General features: G+C 40.2%; 1 protein-coding gene across 1 annotated transcript in view; it reads right to left on the reverse strand.

The window, feature by feature from the left end:
* Nucleotides 1-10,763, reverse strand: part of cdk5rap2 (CDK5 regulatory subunit associated protein 2) — a 40,154-nt gene extending 29,391 nt beyond the window's left edge. The window contains exons 1-4 of the mRNA XM_078286974.1: nucleotides 10,611-10,763; nucleotides 7,351-7,406; nucleotides 2,139-2,200; nucleotides 1,179-1,289 (exon numbers count right to left, since the gene is read on the reverse strand). Of these exons, the coding sequence (XP_078143100.1) occupies nucleotides 1,179-1,289; nucleotides 2,139-2,200; nucleotides 7,351-7,406; nucleotides 10,611-10,663 (282 nt within the window). The 5' untranslated portion in view covers nucleotides 10,664-10,763. The remainder of the gene's footprint in view (nucleotides 1-1,178; nucleotides 1,290-2,138; nucleotides 2,201-7,350; nucleotides 7,407-10,610) is intronic.
* Nucleotides 10,764-15,630: the final 4,867 nt, after the last annotated feature.

Below are 15,630 nucleotides of genomic sequence, written 5' to 3' on the forward strand. Positions count from 1 at the left end.
GATACTTTGTCCCTGTTCAAAGTCAGTGAGATGTAGGGAATTTTCAGGCTCTTGGGCAACTGTGCTCCAAAACAGCTGCCATGGCAGAAAATAGAATGGAAAGTGCTCTGAACCTACACATATAGTAGACTCAATTAATTAATTAATTAATAGTCCATCTAATTTCAATAGGATTAATTACTTGACCTTACCTACAGTGACAGCAGTGTCCTTTGAAATCCAATGGTGGGGCAATGTGCCAGTTGCACTGCACTCAATTCTCTAAGTGCTGAGCAGTTGGACACATCTCTGATTAAAGCGTGTTACTGTTTACACAAATCCTGTTACTAACACATGCGAGTTTGGAGCAACTTGTGGAATTTTAAGTTTCACTTTCGTTTTCACAACAGGAGGCTCTGTCGGATTGAGTACAATGGTGCTGGTCTGTGCATCGCCAAATTACAAACATGATGTGATGAGCGCATATTAGGCGCATTAGAGATAGATTTAGATCAATTTCTATACATTGACCATTTTTTGATTTGGTGGTAGCTGTGGCGATATTATGGTGGTGCACCACAGCGAGCCAATGTATGAGAAAGTCGCACATGCACGTTTCAACAATAGGGAGTCAGCCAGTCAGTCTGTTAGGGACAATTACTAGTATTGGCCGGCCCCGCTCTACGGTCCAGCAAAAATATTCTAGAGATTTTGCTCTGGGGAAGTTAGTTACTCTGGTTTATTTGAAGTGTGTACAAAAAGATACAATTCTTACAATACACTTCACTTCTTGCATCCAATGGAAAAAAAAAGAAGATGAACTGTCCAGGTGAGAAATGGAGATTCCAAGGTTCTCATAAATACTTCTCACCCCAAAAGACAAAAATACAATCACAACAACGAAACTGGCTACTGTGATTTAATACACAAATAAAGGACCAAAATCAGCCTGGCAGGCAGATGTTGGGTATCAGCGCCCAGCTACAGTGAGGCAGGAGGACTGTTCTAAGATCAGCGCTGCAGGCTATGGGTTGAACAAAGCCCAGTTGTAGTCACAGTTGGAGTTGTGATGTCATTTAATCCCATTAGGAAACATTGAGTCACATACAACTTTATGGCACTGTGGGTCCACATGAATACATAACAAAGCCATAAATAGAGACTAATTCACATTTTTACATACTAAAGTATACACACACCGTTTTGAATATGTCCTCGGTGGAGTCATCACATTTCTGCCCCATGCGCTCCTCCATGAAGTAAATGCGCAGCTTCAGGTTAAAGTTCTCTTTCTTCAGAGCCGTGATTTGCTGTGGGTGAATGTAACAAAAAAACATTTTGAACTTTTTTAATGTGCCGGAAAAAAGACTTGGCTATTGAACAAGAAATGGCAATTATGATTAAAAAGGCAGACAAGCATTTTAATCGCTGCAAAGTACCAAATTATTTATCCATGTGTTTCCTTTCCTTATGTTAGTTGATAAGAAAACAAGGCCAGGACAAATGATTGAGGTCACAAAATAACAGAGCAGTTCAGCATTTGATCCCTGGAGAAAAGCAGGACGGAGAGTATTTACATGACAGTGTAAAAGGACTATGTGTATGGCTCTGGTTAAAAGGAAGGGAGGCATGCATGCTTGTATGCGTGCGTGTTTATGTGTGTTTGAGTGTGTACACGCACACGTGCGGTGTGAAGCAGACTGTGCATCATTGTGCTCCAGGCTCGTAACAGCATACATCTGGTAATGGGGGGGTTGGGTAGATTGTCAAAGGGAGGAGGTAGGAGCCTGGACCACTCAATAAACCTCTAATCATGCAGCCAGCCAGGCAGCACTAGGGAGAAATCTGAGCATGCATACCACTGAAATGCTGAAATGTAGGCTTCAGGCCACCTTTCTCTTCCCCCACATTTCTACACTAAATCTCCATAAATGGTTACTGCAGCTTCATTTTGGCCAGACTGAGGACAGGGTTTAATAAAATCATAACATCCTTTTGCTTGTAGTGGGGTACACTTGACGGCATGAACTCACGTTGACATGATAAATGTCTTAATTCATTAGTAATTAATAACATTAGTCAACAAAATACAATAGCAGTTTGTTGAGCTTTGCAATGCAGCCATGGCCGTTTCATGACACTTGATATGAATTACTCACATTCTCATAGTCCTTCATGGTGAGAGCTTTGATGGGGGACATCTTATCTGGGAAGGAGGGAGCTGTAAAAGAAGAGGGAAAGGAGGGGTGGATAGTGGAGAGTGGTTAATTCATACTCATTTGAGTCACAATTTTATTATAGTGTGCAGAATCCTCCCTGTTTATAAGAAAAATTCACCCTCCCTGCTTTCAGGAATTATCCGTAATCTGCTGATGTTAGAGAGAAAGAGAAAGCAGACATGTGCATGTGTGTGTCTCTGCAGAGGGATCAGAGGTGAGAGAGCTGTTGGAGAGCTGCCTTGTTTAGACCAGCTGAAGTCAGTAAACCAACCCACCGCTGCTCATATAACACTCTAAATTAGTCAACAGCACATTTCACAACACTAACTCCTCATTCATAGTTTGACTGCTTGACAGGAAAAGCCCCATCACCCCTTGCTCTTACAGCAAATATTGTTTGTCAATGTCTGATTTGTCTTTGGCCATTTTTAACTTTCAGATCATGTAAAGTTCATTGCTAAATCAGACAGATGTTTCTTCAGTCCGTGTTTCTTTCATGTTGTCTTCAGTGTAAACATAAATCTAGATTTCTACAGGTCATATTGTCATGTCCCCTTAATTACTGGATCTAGTGCCACACAGGACTGCTGAGTCCAGAGCTTGGAGGAGCCAGAGGCAGAGGCAGGTGGCGAGGCCATGGATGGGAATCAGCAGAGAATTTGATTTGATTTCTACAATTAAGGTAACAGTTCTGCAGAAGAGGATTAGGGCCACATGTGAAAATTTCATTTGAGTTCTGAGAATAAAGTCAGAATTGAGTTTAATGTCAGAATTCTGAGATTCTGAAAATAAAGTCAGAATTCTGAGATTCTGAGAATAAAATCAGAATTCTGAGTTTAAGGTCAGAATAAAGAATAAAGAAGGAAAAATATTCTGACTACTGGCACGTACTTGTCAAAAATACAGTATGAGGTCAAAGAAACAAGGACTCAGATCTAAATTTAGGCATATGTTCTCTGTTCTGTACAACTGTGTATATTATGTTACAAATGTTCTTTGAGACTGGGTGTACCAGTAAATGCGCTTCAGTAAGTAGTGCATCACTACTACACTGTGTAAGACATGTGATTGGTTGAGTCATGCAGCACGAATGTTGACAAGCTCCTCAACTCTGAGGAGATGAGTGAGACAGAAAAAGAAAAACCAAAGAGATTTAGGAGACAAGGAGTGAAGCAGAATAGAGGAATCATTAATAATAGAGGGGTGATGAAGAAACTATGTACTGCTCAGTGTGCAGGATTTCAATCAGAACAGATTGGAGACACACAAGTGTTGCAGAAAAAGTGAATTAGGCTACTTCTAGGTAACCAAATAAAGATTTTCCATTATATGCGAGATCAATCCTCTATTGCCTCGACTGACAGGTGTGCCAATATGGTTCTAACACAACAGTCAACTGACCACTATTAAAAGTTAGCTATCTAGCTACTGTAGCTGCTAAGCTTCCAGTCAAGCCAATGTTGTCATGTACTAGCTACCTGCTGCTGCTACGGTCGCTGACAGTCGCACAGATTTCTAGCAAGCTACCAATTGCCAGTAGGGTTTCAGCAGGGTTTCCCATTAATGTATTAAACTGTGGCGCACCGCCACAGTTTAACGTCGCTGAGAAAGAAAATGTTGCCGTTGTTATTAGTAGTTTTACTATTGTTTTTGCGGTCTTTGCCTTCATAAAACTCAGTCTCCTCTCAAGGGGCTGTCCCTCCCCCCTGCTTTGGCAGATGCTGCTAAACACACCCCCATCCCAATATGTGTGAGATGAGACACAAACATAAGCGCGCGCACACACACTACGTGATACTGCAGACGTCTCTCATTGAGGAACGAAGCACAAGCCACGACCTGGAACGCATAGCAGGCCCATTTACACAAAGAATGACAACTATAAACTATAATGATATGCTGTTGCTCAAGCGTTCACACTACAACGATATTGGTGCCAAATATTCAGAGAAAACAATGGAGCTTTATCAACGTTCTTTTATTTTACTCGCTCTCTAAAGTAAATAACGACAGAGCCGATGGATTTGGGTTCATGAATTGCCGCAAAAGAGAGGAGCCAGCAGAATCATAATGCTCTTATACAGATCTTTCATTACATTATTGTGCTTTGTTTATATGAGAGCTAATTGTACTAATGGCCACCAAGTGAAGCTATTCATTTTTTTACCAGTAGGAGACTCCGCACACCACATCGACTGTGGATCAAAGAGTAAAGTCCCTTGTAGCCCATGTTGAGAGAAACACCTGTAACTTCACCGTGGCTAAACGCGTTTCAACAGGCTACTGGAGGGACACATGTTGTTCCCTCCCGGTCATATTATAAAAACATAGGATAATAGCGCATTTGCGGTCAGGTTGGCCAAGACATGGTCCTATTTTGTTTAGCTAGCAAAAGTTAGCGAGTTAACTAGCTTCCAGGTCAGTAAACTGCCTTACCGCTAATCCCAAGAGCTCTTCCGATTCCGACCGGTATGTCACGTTTCTTTTCAACATTTTTAGAGGCGATGGTCTTTGTAAATAGCGCCGGGGTCCTCTGGACTTCTGTCATCAGTTCCTCAGCAGCAGCTCCGTCACTGCAGTGAACTAATGAATTCTCCCAACCCGTCCTTTGTAGAACTCTATCGAATCGCAGTAAGTGAAAATGCAACGTGACTGTATCCCAACGTTCATGCGACTCAACCATTATTTTTAGCTGCATGCTTACACCCTATTTTTTGCTGTATGTTTACACCCTTTACTTAAACAAAACAAGAGATGATGAGAAACAACCAACATCAGAGGTAGCATGGTAATAGTAGAGCAAGAGCGAATTTTTAGGAAAAATATAACTTCACAACATAAATATATGCATTAATCAATAACATAGGCTTGTTTGTATTTATAATATGCAGTCATGACTGTATTGCTTACAAAAGCACAAAATTACTAATGGCAGTAACACCCCCCCACCCCCACCCCACCCCCCGTTGATGACCCCCCCCACAGTTTGCCAAAATTCTGTGGGAAACACTGAACAGGACTTCTTTGATACTGCCAGTTGCCTACCCAGAATTCATACATATTTGAGATGCTAAATATCAATGTCCTATAGAAATTTAGACATATAAAGACAATCAGCTATGAATTTACGAACAAGAAGCACAGACCCTTAGATTGCATTTTGGGCAATGCTGTCTTCATGTAGAGCATCCATAGTTAACAGTAATGAATATATCAGTGAAGAGCATTTAAAAAGATCCAGTGGGTTGCGATATTGGCGGATAAATGGAAATATAAAAGCGTACTTAGTGCTTAGCCTGCAATTCCTACAGCTATCTGAGACATTTCTGCTTTATTGGACAGTCACAGTACAGAGAGACAGGAAAGATGGGAGAGAGAGGGGGATGACATGCGAACTCAGGAAGTTGCATTTACATGGTAGGCGCCTAGACCACCAAGCCACTAGGACGCCAAAGCTATCTGTGAAGGTACAAGAAGTGTTCATGTTGGCGCCAACTAAATTAAGTGTCCGGAACTGGACAAGCCTTTTACTCAAAACTATGTGCGCTATCATCCCTTTACAGCGACTATAAGAAGAAGAATTACAAGATAAGGAAAAAGTGATATTCAACTTTAAAAAAGATAGACAGTCCTGTGCCTCGCTGGTCTAAGGCGCATACCACTTAGACAACTTAGACACTGTTATATCAATCTGTGCTGTTCAATGCATTCAAGGAGCTATTTTTGTGAAGTGTTGTACTTTACCACTTTGTTGTATCCACTTTCCCTCAACCTGCCTTCCTTGTCTACTTCTGCTTCAGTTAGTGATTTCCCAGAATGCCTTTCAATATCCCTCAGTGAACTGGGATGAAAATTGTAACATTCTTATTGCTAGGTTTTATAGGGTTCCTTGAAGAACATAATTAAGGTTGCCCCACACTTTCAATGCAAAGAAACCTTTTCTTTTTAGAGTATACCTTGTCAAAAGCCGGTTCGATGACACAAATGTACTGCCAACGTGCCAAAATATGATCAGAATCAAAATCGGGCTACTTTGCTTTTAACAAATACATCCTTTAGAGACTTTACAGTGAAAGGGCTTGTTGTCAACTGGCAGTTTGTTGTCCCTCTTGGACTGCCAAAATCCATTAACGTTTTAGTGTTAAAACTCTGGTAGCTTTTACCTTATTGTGGTTACATTTACATCAATCAAGGGGAAACAAGTAAGAAATGCTTTTACGGTAGCAATCGACCACCATTTCACAACTTCCTCAACCATTAGTAATGGACTTATTGTTGCAACGCTAGATTGTATACACTTTCCCAAAAAGCTTGTCCACTTTCCGTCACATTCATAATGCATGCTACTGGCCATTTTACTACCAAGGGGGTGATTATGGGTACAATGGTGATGCAATAGGTATGAGACGTAGCCGAATACCATCGGCAGCAGCGCACTACCCATAATCCCATTTAAGAACGCACTCAAGCGTAATATGACTTTTACATAATGGTTACCACTGAATGTGTACTGCAGGAAAAAAAGCAGTAAAAGAAGCAGGAGAAAACAAGAACAATTGCTAGCACAGTGGTTACCGTGAGTGAGCACAGCAACCAATGAAGCACAGGCTAGCTTGCTTTAAGGGAATGATCAGCACAGCTAGAACTTGTCTTTGACAAATCAGATTGGTTGGCTGAGATTAGCAATTGTATAATTGGTTCCTCTAGTAAGATGATGATCTAATAAGATGCTGTGGAAACAATGCGCATTGTTGTCTGTCTCATGTTAAAAGAATTGTTACTGTGAGTAATATTGTCAAACAATTCAAGTGTCACATCCATACTGCTGGAATTGCCAACATGTGGCAATTCTGTGTTTGTCCACACTGCTAACTAGACAGAAAGTCCAAGATGTCCAAGATGCTGACCTAGTGTCAATAAATCAGTTGCTTTCTTCTGTTGATCTATTGTTGGCACACAATAAGACCTTGGCAGTGAATGAGAAATAAGATTAGCTAATTAACATCATCCAGCCAGTCCCTCATTACAGCTTTGGAGAAACAAGTGTAGGAGGTCACAGCAAAGATCCAGCAGCAGTACTAATTAACACACAGGGGAGAAAGAGCCAGAACAAAAAAAAGAGAAAGATAACAAAGGAAAGCCTGTACTGTACCTGTCATGCTGTCTGTGGAATAGTCCCCAGCATCTATGGAGTCTGGCAGTCTGCAGCTAGGGACAAAATTATTCCGTTAGAGGAGCACAGCCAAGTCAATATGAATCTTTGGAGAGGGAACATCCTTACATTTTCACCACATTCAACAACAGCGTAGATTCAGATCTAAAATCACAAAACCCAAAGCAAGCGTTGTTCTCTAACCCAGCTGAGCCAGTGTTCACAGCACTCACAGACTCTGGCTACTCTGTTGTGAAAAAACACAAATGTCTAATGTTTATGCATTACTCACATTGGCCAGTTCCTCTTAGCCCTAAGGACGCTCCATAAATAGCTTAAGAATGACTTTCTGCTTCATTTACATTCACTCTGACACTGCCTGTTTCTCTTTGTGTAGGCTATGTGTGTGTGTGTGTGTGTGTGTGTGTGTGTGTATGACCATGTGCCAGTGGCAGCCTAGCTCTCATGTTCAGACAGACAGGGGGGAGAGGAACAGAGCAACCAGTGGATGGAGAAGGCTTTCATTGGTAGACAAGTAGACTACTGTGGTTCTGATCAGCCAAGCATCACACAATGATGGCAACAGAAGCGTCACTCACACAGACGATACAATGCACCAAACATCAGCAACACACATCTGGACCACAATGACACTGTGAGCTGCAAAGCTACAACAAAAAGTGGGAATACTACTAATAACTATCACTATGTTTTTAAGCATAAGGCCTAGTTCCTCTTGACTAATGCACCTGTTGTTGTTTTTTTTGAGGAAACAATTTGGGCAACAACTTTGTTTTGTTGCCCTGTAAATAGTGAATCAACCAGAACCAATGAGCTTGAGCAAATCCTTGTTGACTTGAATGAACATGAACTATTTGGGTCCATGCTCATGACCCTGAGCCCCTGACTCTTGGCTCTAATAATATAATGTCAAGCTGTGAATAACTTCCTCCCATACCTCCCCTGGCACTGGGAGCAAAGCTGCTCTGCTGTTTCTCCGATATATTCCTCTGCCAATATCCAGGGTTCCAACATGTTTTTGTTCAAATTTCATGACTTAATATTAAGATGTTTTTTATGTCTTTTTGTAAAGCACTTTCATAACATCTGCTTTAGGTAGCCAAGTGCCATACAAATAAAGATTTGTATTATTACTGATTATATATGATTATAAAATAACATAATATTGGACAGCTTGTATGTTTAAAAGCTACATATTTTTGTAAAACAGACCCCATATCTTGTTCTTGTCGAGATGTAATTATTATCATTTGGGACAAAATTGATATTTGGGGTTTAATATTTTCATAGGAAAGTAGAACCAGCAGCAAAGCACAGCATTAAACTCTTGACTGGTTGAAGAAAAATCTTTAGCATTTGCAATTACTTTTCCAGGAATGGAAACACCTTTTTTGAGTTCCATTCCTTTTCCAGGTTTGCCATGACTCTAGGAACCCTGTATATCCCTGCTATGAATACTAACTAATACTAATACTAACACATTGTCTATAGCTTAGAATATAGGCCCAGTTCATACAGCAACAATAACCATAATGACACTGCTCTTCTCCATCTTTATTTTGCTTCAGGACCCATGGATGGTCTGGCACACGCTATAGCATAAACCCATGAAGCAACAAAGTCATAGTACAGTGCAGTGGAGAAAAGAAAATACAGATGGGAGAAACCACATGGTCCTAATGACTGACAGCAGAAACATAGTTCTGCCCCAGAAACGCTGGTGGTCAATGCAAATGTGTTTTGACAACCAATGCAACAATTGACACACACAACCTCTTCCTGTGTGAACAGAGAGGAAGCACATAGTGCACAGTGCAACTCATGATGAGAAGAGTACAGGCATTGACCAATAACATGTAAAACTTCTACACGAACATCTACAGTAGACTAAATGGTCATGTTATGCAAGTTATGCAATACTAAAATATCAAGTCTGTGTCACTGACACAAAGTTCTGTCAAAGCCCAAAGTTGTAAGAACTAAAACTCCTTGAGCACTCAATGGAAACGTTGTGAGAGACTGTAAACAATGACTTCCTCTTTTCATGCTGTGTTCAGCTGCCAGCACCAAGCATGAAGGCAGATCATACGAATATTACTTAATGGGGAAGAACATTCACTGAAACGACTAACAGGATGTAAAGACATATTTTGAAAATGCAAGAGTAAAGTGAATCAGGTTTCAGAATTACCGAATAAGTAATTCACACCGCACATATCACTTACATCTTGGATTACTGTGGCACGCTTACCACCTGGATGACCCGTTCTAAGCATATGCGGCGAACAGTTTTACTAATTCATTTGTGGATCAAGTAAAAATAGACTAACAAGTAGATACCTCCCAAACGCATACACACGGAGATGCTACAATCATGTTTCTCAGCTGAGCAGAAGCGCTATAGACTACATTCAGCTAACGCAATAGCAATCTAGAGCTAAAAATGTACGATTCACCTACCAAAATCACACTCTTCTTGTGGCGAGCACACAGGAAGAAAACAAAAATGCATGTTAACTCCACATTTTGTAACAGCGTAGGAAGACGCTGCTATATTGCAGTGTGTGAACCCCACTGAAAGATTGCCTCTGAGAATTTCCGCTTTCTTTCACTGACCTCTTTCTCTTACGAATATGACAACGCTCTGCAGGTCGACCTACCAAACCCCGTAATAGCAGTTATATTAGCAGCCAATGAAGTCAATATAATTTATAACGGCAATAAAGAGCGGTAGTCTGTCCGCACTGTTCAAAAATAGTTCAGTCAATGCATCGCATATCTTCACCACACTAGAAAACACAACATCAATCAGGGCTGAAATTGACACAACATTTAATAACGTTAACTTTAACATTTGGATATTTACTAGTCGGCTACCAACAACTTAAGTTCCCTAATAACTACAGAAAACACTGTATAATGCTGAAATTACACACAGTTAACTAACGTTAGATAGATAGATATGAAAGTCACTGAGATGTCAGGCAGTCATCAACGAAAAGAAAACAGAAACAGAAGTCAGTTTCAGTGTATTTTACATAATAATACTTTATATAATAATTGTCGGTACACCTAATTCAAAATTATGTTGAAAACAATGCAGCTTTGAGTGTTGTTCTGTTCCAGTGAATAGTCTAAGCCCAATGTAACGTTGATTGCCTTTTGGCTTGCTGGGTTATCTGGGTTATAATGCATTTCCATGCTAACGTTAGCTCGCTAGCTAACGTTGGTAATTTTACCTTCCGTTGATGTCAACGGGGAGCGTCTGATCGTCCCCCACGACGGAATCCATGATACGAGTTCGCTTATTTTGTGTCCTTTCCAAGGTAATATTCCATTTTACGAACTAGCTTCAACGTAAACTTCAAAAAGCGGGACGCAATTCAAAATAGTCCAGGCTACCGCCATCATGGTATGGTAAACGTCACCACTGTGCACGTTGGAAACTGCTGCTGCCTTCAAGTGCTGTTGGAAATATTGGTATTACGAGTTGATCGATCCGATAAAGAGGTACGTATGACGATACATAATAACATCCACCAAAAACTACGTTTGTAACATGCTCTACGTTGATATTATTTACAAACAAAGGTGGTTAAATGTGTGATAAGTCATATTGACGACTTTCACAGTCGGAGTTAGGAGCTTACGAGGAGCACTGGAAGACAGCACGAAACTGGGTGGTTACAGTGACAAAACGATTGGTCAAAACAAACACGTTGGGGAGGTTCATAGTGATTTTGAGACTCAAAATAACGACGCTGTCAGATAAAAAAACTCCCACCTTCAAAAGCCACCCTTGTATTTTACGTTAGCGACACCGTGTATACTCGGTGTCATATTTCCAATAGTCACGAAACTTGCTTAACCTACAAAAGGCCATGTAAACGATCAGTTAAACTAGTACAGCAATCTCCAAAAGTTGGAGGTACGCGATTTTGCTGCGACAGAGGCGTCAGCGTGATGACATTCCTTAGGCCTACAAGAAAAAATACTAAAATTAATATATAGTGTAGTACAGAGCAGAGTAGACCTACTGCATACTGATGGAGCTCTTGTATCTAATCACTGCATCATTCTCAAAAGGCCAAAAGAAGAGATGAGATTCATATAGTGTCACAGTTAATCTGTCTGTCTGTCTCTCACACATGATTTTTTTTTTTTTACAGTATTCATAGTATTCTGTTATATCACCACATGGCCATGGTAGGAAAAAGACAGGTGATTGTAATAAACTAACAGGTGATTATAATCAAAAGACAGCCACAGCCAATGAGCTGTGTATATGGTAAGCACCATATTGGTAGGAAATGCGTGTGACATTATGGGAATACTACCAGCACAATTTAGTGTAGGTGAGTGAGTGAGTGGGTGGGTGCAGGGGTGGTGCTGTCCTGTCAGCAGACTAAACCCTGCTCTGTATAGTATATGCCAGGTTATAGCCCACTGTAACCATATTAAAATGTCTGCATTACAGTAATGACTCCAGTCTGGGCATTTCACTATGTAGAGGTTCAGGCTTCTCCTATTTCTCCTATAGCCAAGTGACATATTTAGGCCTACAAGGTCTTGGACTTAGACAGTCTGCTGTATATCACTGCTGTCATTCAGACACCTTGTATTTCCAAAGACATTTCAGTGAACAACCTTAACGTGAGATGTGTTATTAAAATTATACAAACTGTTTTTAAACTGTCATGCCATTAAAGCACATTGAATTGAATTTGAATTGAATTGAGAGAGAGAGGAGAAAGAGAAAGCAAGAGAAGAGAGTAAGAGAAAAAAAGAAGAGACACCCTGCTTATGTTCTTCCCTCCATTGCGAGGTCCTAGCAGATCCCTGCAGAGAAAGGGCCAGGGCACCAGAAAAGTCCCAGTAGAGTCAGAGCCAGTGAGGAGCAGCTGTGGTTTTGCTCTCAGCCAGCCCAGGGCCCATTCTCATCTTTTCCATTCCTCTTTATTCTGCATCTAGGAGGAAGAACACTGTCACTTACATCAGCGGATCCCTTTTAGAGTCTGTTGCTATTACCCCTATCTCTCGCACCTTCGGCAAAAGGCAAATCTGTCCCATGCACTTTTTTCAAGTGCAAGTCTAATAGCAATAGCTCCCTCTAGCGGCAATTAGAAAGCCCTACCTGCACAGTCACTCACCCACCAACATAAAACATCCACATAACAGATACTCATCTTCTTGTGTTAGTATGATGAGCAGGGAACAACCTGTTAGAATACGCCTACATGTTATGCTGAATAGGCCTATAGTATGAATGTTGTTGCAGTTAATTTGTAGTTTATCCCATTCCCAATACAACTACTTACAGTAGACTACAATGTAGCCTAACTACTAGGCCTACAGACAACAACACTGACATCAAGTGGTGTAGCCTTTCAACAAGGTCAACTGCAAGAAGATGGACTGCAATACACAGCACACACCACAGTTCCCATGTCTGCTTATTATAAGCGACTTTGGGCTTCTTTTTTCAGAAAGTGAGACGATCTCAGATGAAATCCAAGCTGTCAATCATCCCCACCTGCTACCCAACAATAAATAGGCTATCAGTGTTATCTGCAATAATATAGGCCTAATAGATACACATTCCATAACAATTCAGTTTAAATCAATTCAACTGTTCTATTAAATTGATTAGATTGATGCTTCTGTTCATATGCAGCTGTTCTGTTCCACTTTTGTAGCTGAAGTTTAACAAGTTAACAAGTTATTTGGTATGGGTATAGGTTCAGTATGATCATTAAGTTCGTTTCAGGGTAGACCGCATACCTGCAGAAATTAATAAAATATTATACTTTATCATTTTGAGACTGAGCTTTGCTATAGAGCCCTATAGACTTTAGTTCGTAGTTAGTATGCTTCTACTAATTTTACGGTTGGATGCCCCCAGCTTTCAATCGCCCCAAACTGTAAGAAGAATGAAGCTCACCTTAAATAAAGGAAAAGAAAGAAGTAAACAACAAAGAACCAGATGAGCTGGGAATGACTGGAGGGCATCCCATACTCTGTGTTCAATGTTGAATGAGCCCCTGCAAAAAGACAGAACTTTATATTAGGCGAGTAAGATTAAGTAATATACAATATGTAGTTCTTGTTACTTGGTTAATATAAATTTGTAACCATGTATTTCATGCACAATAGGGATAAATACACAAGTCTAGAATGCACTCAGCCTCTTGCCCCCAGACACACACACACACACACACACACGCACACACACCATGACCACATCTTGTTACTTTATTCACCTGCACATGGCCGTGGCTCTCTAAGAATGTGCTTCAGCAGCCAGTTCACCCCTTCGTTCAGGATGAGCCCACCAAAGAATGAAATAAAAAAAAAAAAAACAGGTCAAAATGAATATGGGTTAGGGTTACCTCATCCTGGGTCACGAGTGACTGTTGGTATAAATTCTCAACCTGCATGTGTGCGAGAAGGAAGATATTCAGTGTTGTGCACTGCCTCTGGCAGACATCCAGGATTCATAGAATCGCAGTTACATCCTCTCTCTCGTTTCATCTGCACCTCTCATTTCATCTTTTATGTCACATCTCAAAATGTGCTTTTACACTTTTTATCCATTTTATTCTTTCATATTTAGGTTTTGTTCTGTAACCCTGTTTTTTTTTTTATTCATGTCTTGCATTTTCATCATTTAACTTTTGTTGCTATATGAATAAAGTTTATTTTTAGGAATATTCTATTGTGTAATGGCAAAAATCCTAATCTGCATTCTTAAGTAAGGCAACATACGTTTTGGACCTAAAATGATTTTGTATTGTTATATTATTGTACCCCTCAGCTGGTCGTGGCCCTGGGTGCATGCTGCCATCTGGCCAACACCTCCAGCTCGGCCTCTGCTTCGGCCATAATGCCAGGCTCTTTACAAGAATGTGGTCGTCTCCCAGAAACACTTACTAGGTATAGGCTGTTGTGACAACCGGGAGCGAGTGGAGGGTAGCAGAATACAAAAGGTCTGGGTGTGAAATGGAGAGGCAGCGATGGAAAGAGAAAGAGAGAGAGAAAGCTGGAAGACGGAGAGGTGAGAAAAGGTTAGACGGTGACAAAGGAACGGGAGGGCCTGGGGGTGCAGGGAGGTAAGTGTGGGGTAGAGGAAACAGCTAGAAAGAATTGGAAAAGAGGGGATAAGAGAGGGACGATGGGGAGGTGACGAAGCCAAAATACATTAGAGAAGGAAAATGAGTACCAGAAGAAAAGGACATACACAACAACAACTGCAACAGCCAGGCTCATGGATGGCAAGTCTACCGTCTGATTAAAAATAATTATTCACATGTGACATAAGAACAAAGCAACCTCCTTTGCCTTAACTTCAGTGCTATATTTCCAATAAATATATTTTAAAAAGGGCAAAGGTGTTTATTTTATGTGAATGATCATGGCAAGAGAAAAAAACATTTGATTAATAATTTAAGAATCACTGAAGCCGATAAGCCACAACAACACATTATCACTGGGAACATCTCAAGGCAGTGAGAAAATTGGAATGGAGTCGTCATAAAAAATGTAATCAAACATCTCATTTGAATTGAAAGCTACATTTAGTCTTTTAAATGAAATGTGATTAAGGAAATGACTCAGTTACATTAATGAGGTAAACATACAGTATATTATGTATGTATTTGGCAGCAGTGTGGCCATGTGGTTACAGAAAACATTTATTATTATTATTATTATTATTATTATTATTATTATTATTATACCACACCTAACTAAGGGTGTATACACACTGACACAAGAATATTTGTAACATCAAATGTCTGTTGACCCTTGCACTCCTTGCTCTTTGTTACTTGTAATATTAGCAGCCTGAGCATTGAAGCTCACACTACTGTTGCACTTGTAAATTGCTCTGGATACGAGCGTCAGTTACATGGCTAAAATGTAAATGTAAAGTGGTAGCGTCTGTAAGCAATTAAAGTCTACTGTGGAGAGGAGGATCGGATTGCTTGATTGATTGTTCCTGGCAAAAGAGTGATAAACATGACCTGACCAAAACAATGTAAACACACGGTTCAAAATCAACTGCACAAATGCACAAACATACACACTGGCACGTGCACAAAAACAAACACACACCTGTTATCACTATGCAAAGGTATAATTACATTTATTTTTATAATTTCTTATTTCTGTACTTTAATTGTAATTCTTCATTAATCATACAATTCCTGACCTAATTATAATTATTCATAAATCTTAAGAATGTTATCTTACAGTTTCATT

Source organism: Centroberyx gerrardi, chromosome 2 (assembly GCF_048128805.1).
Source record: "Centroberyx gerrardi isolate f3 chromosome 2, fCenGer3.hap1.cur.20231027, whole genome shotgun sequence".
Lineage (NCBI taxonomy): Eukaryota > Metazoa > Chordata > Actinopteri > Beryciformes > Berycidae > Centroberyx > Centroberyx gerrardi.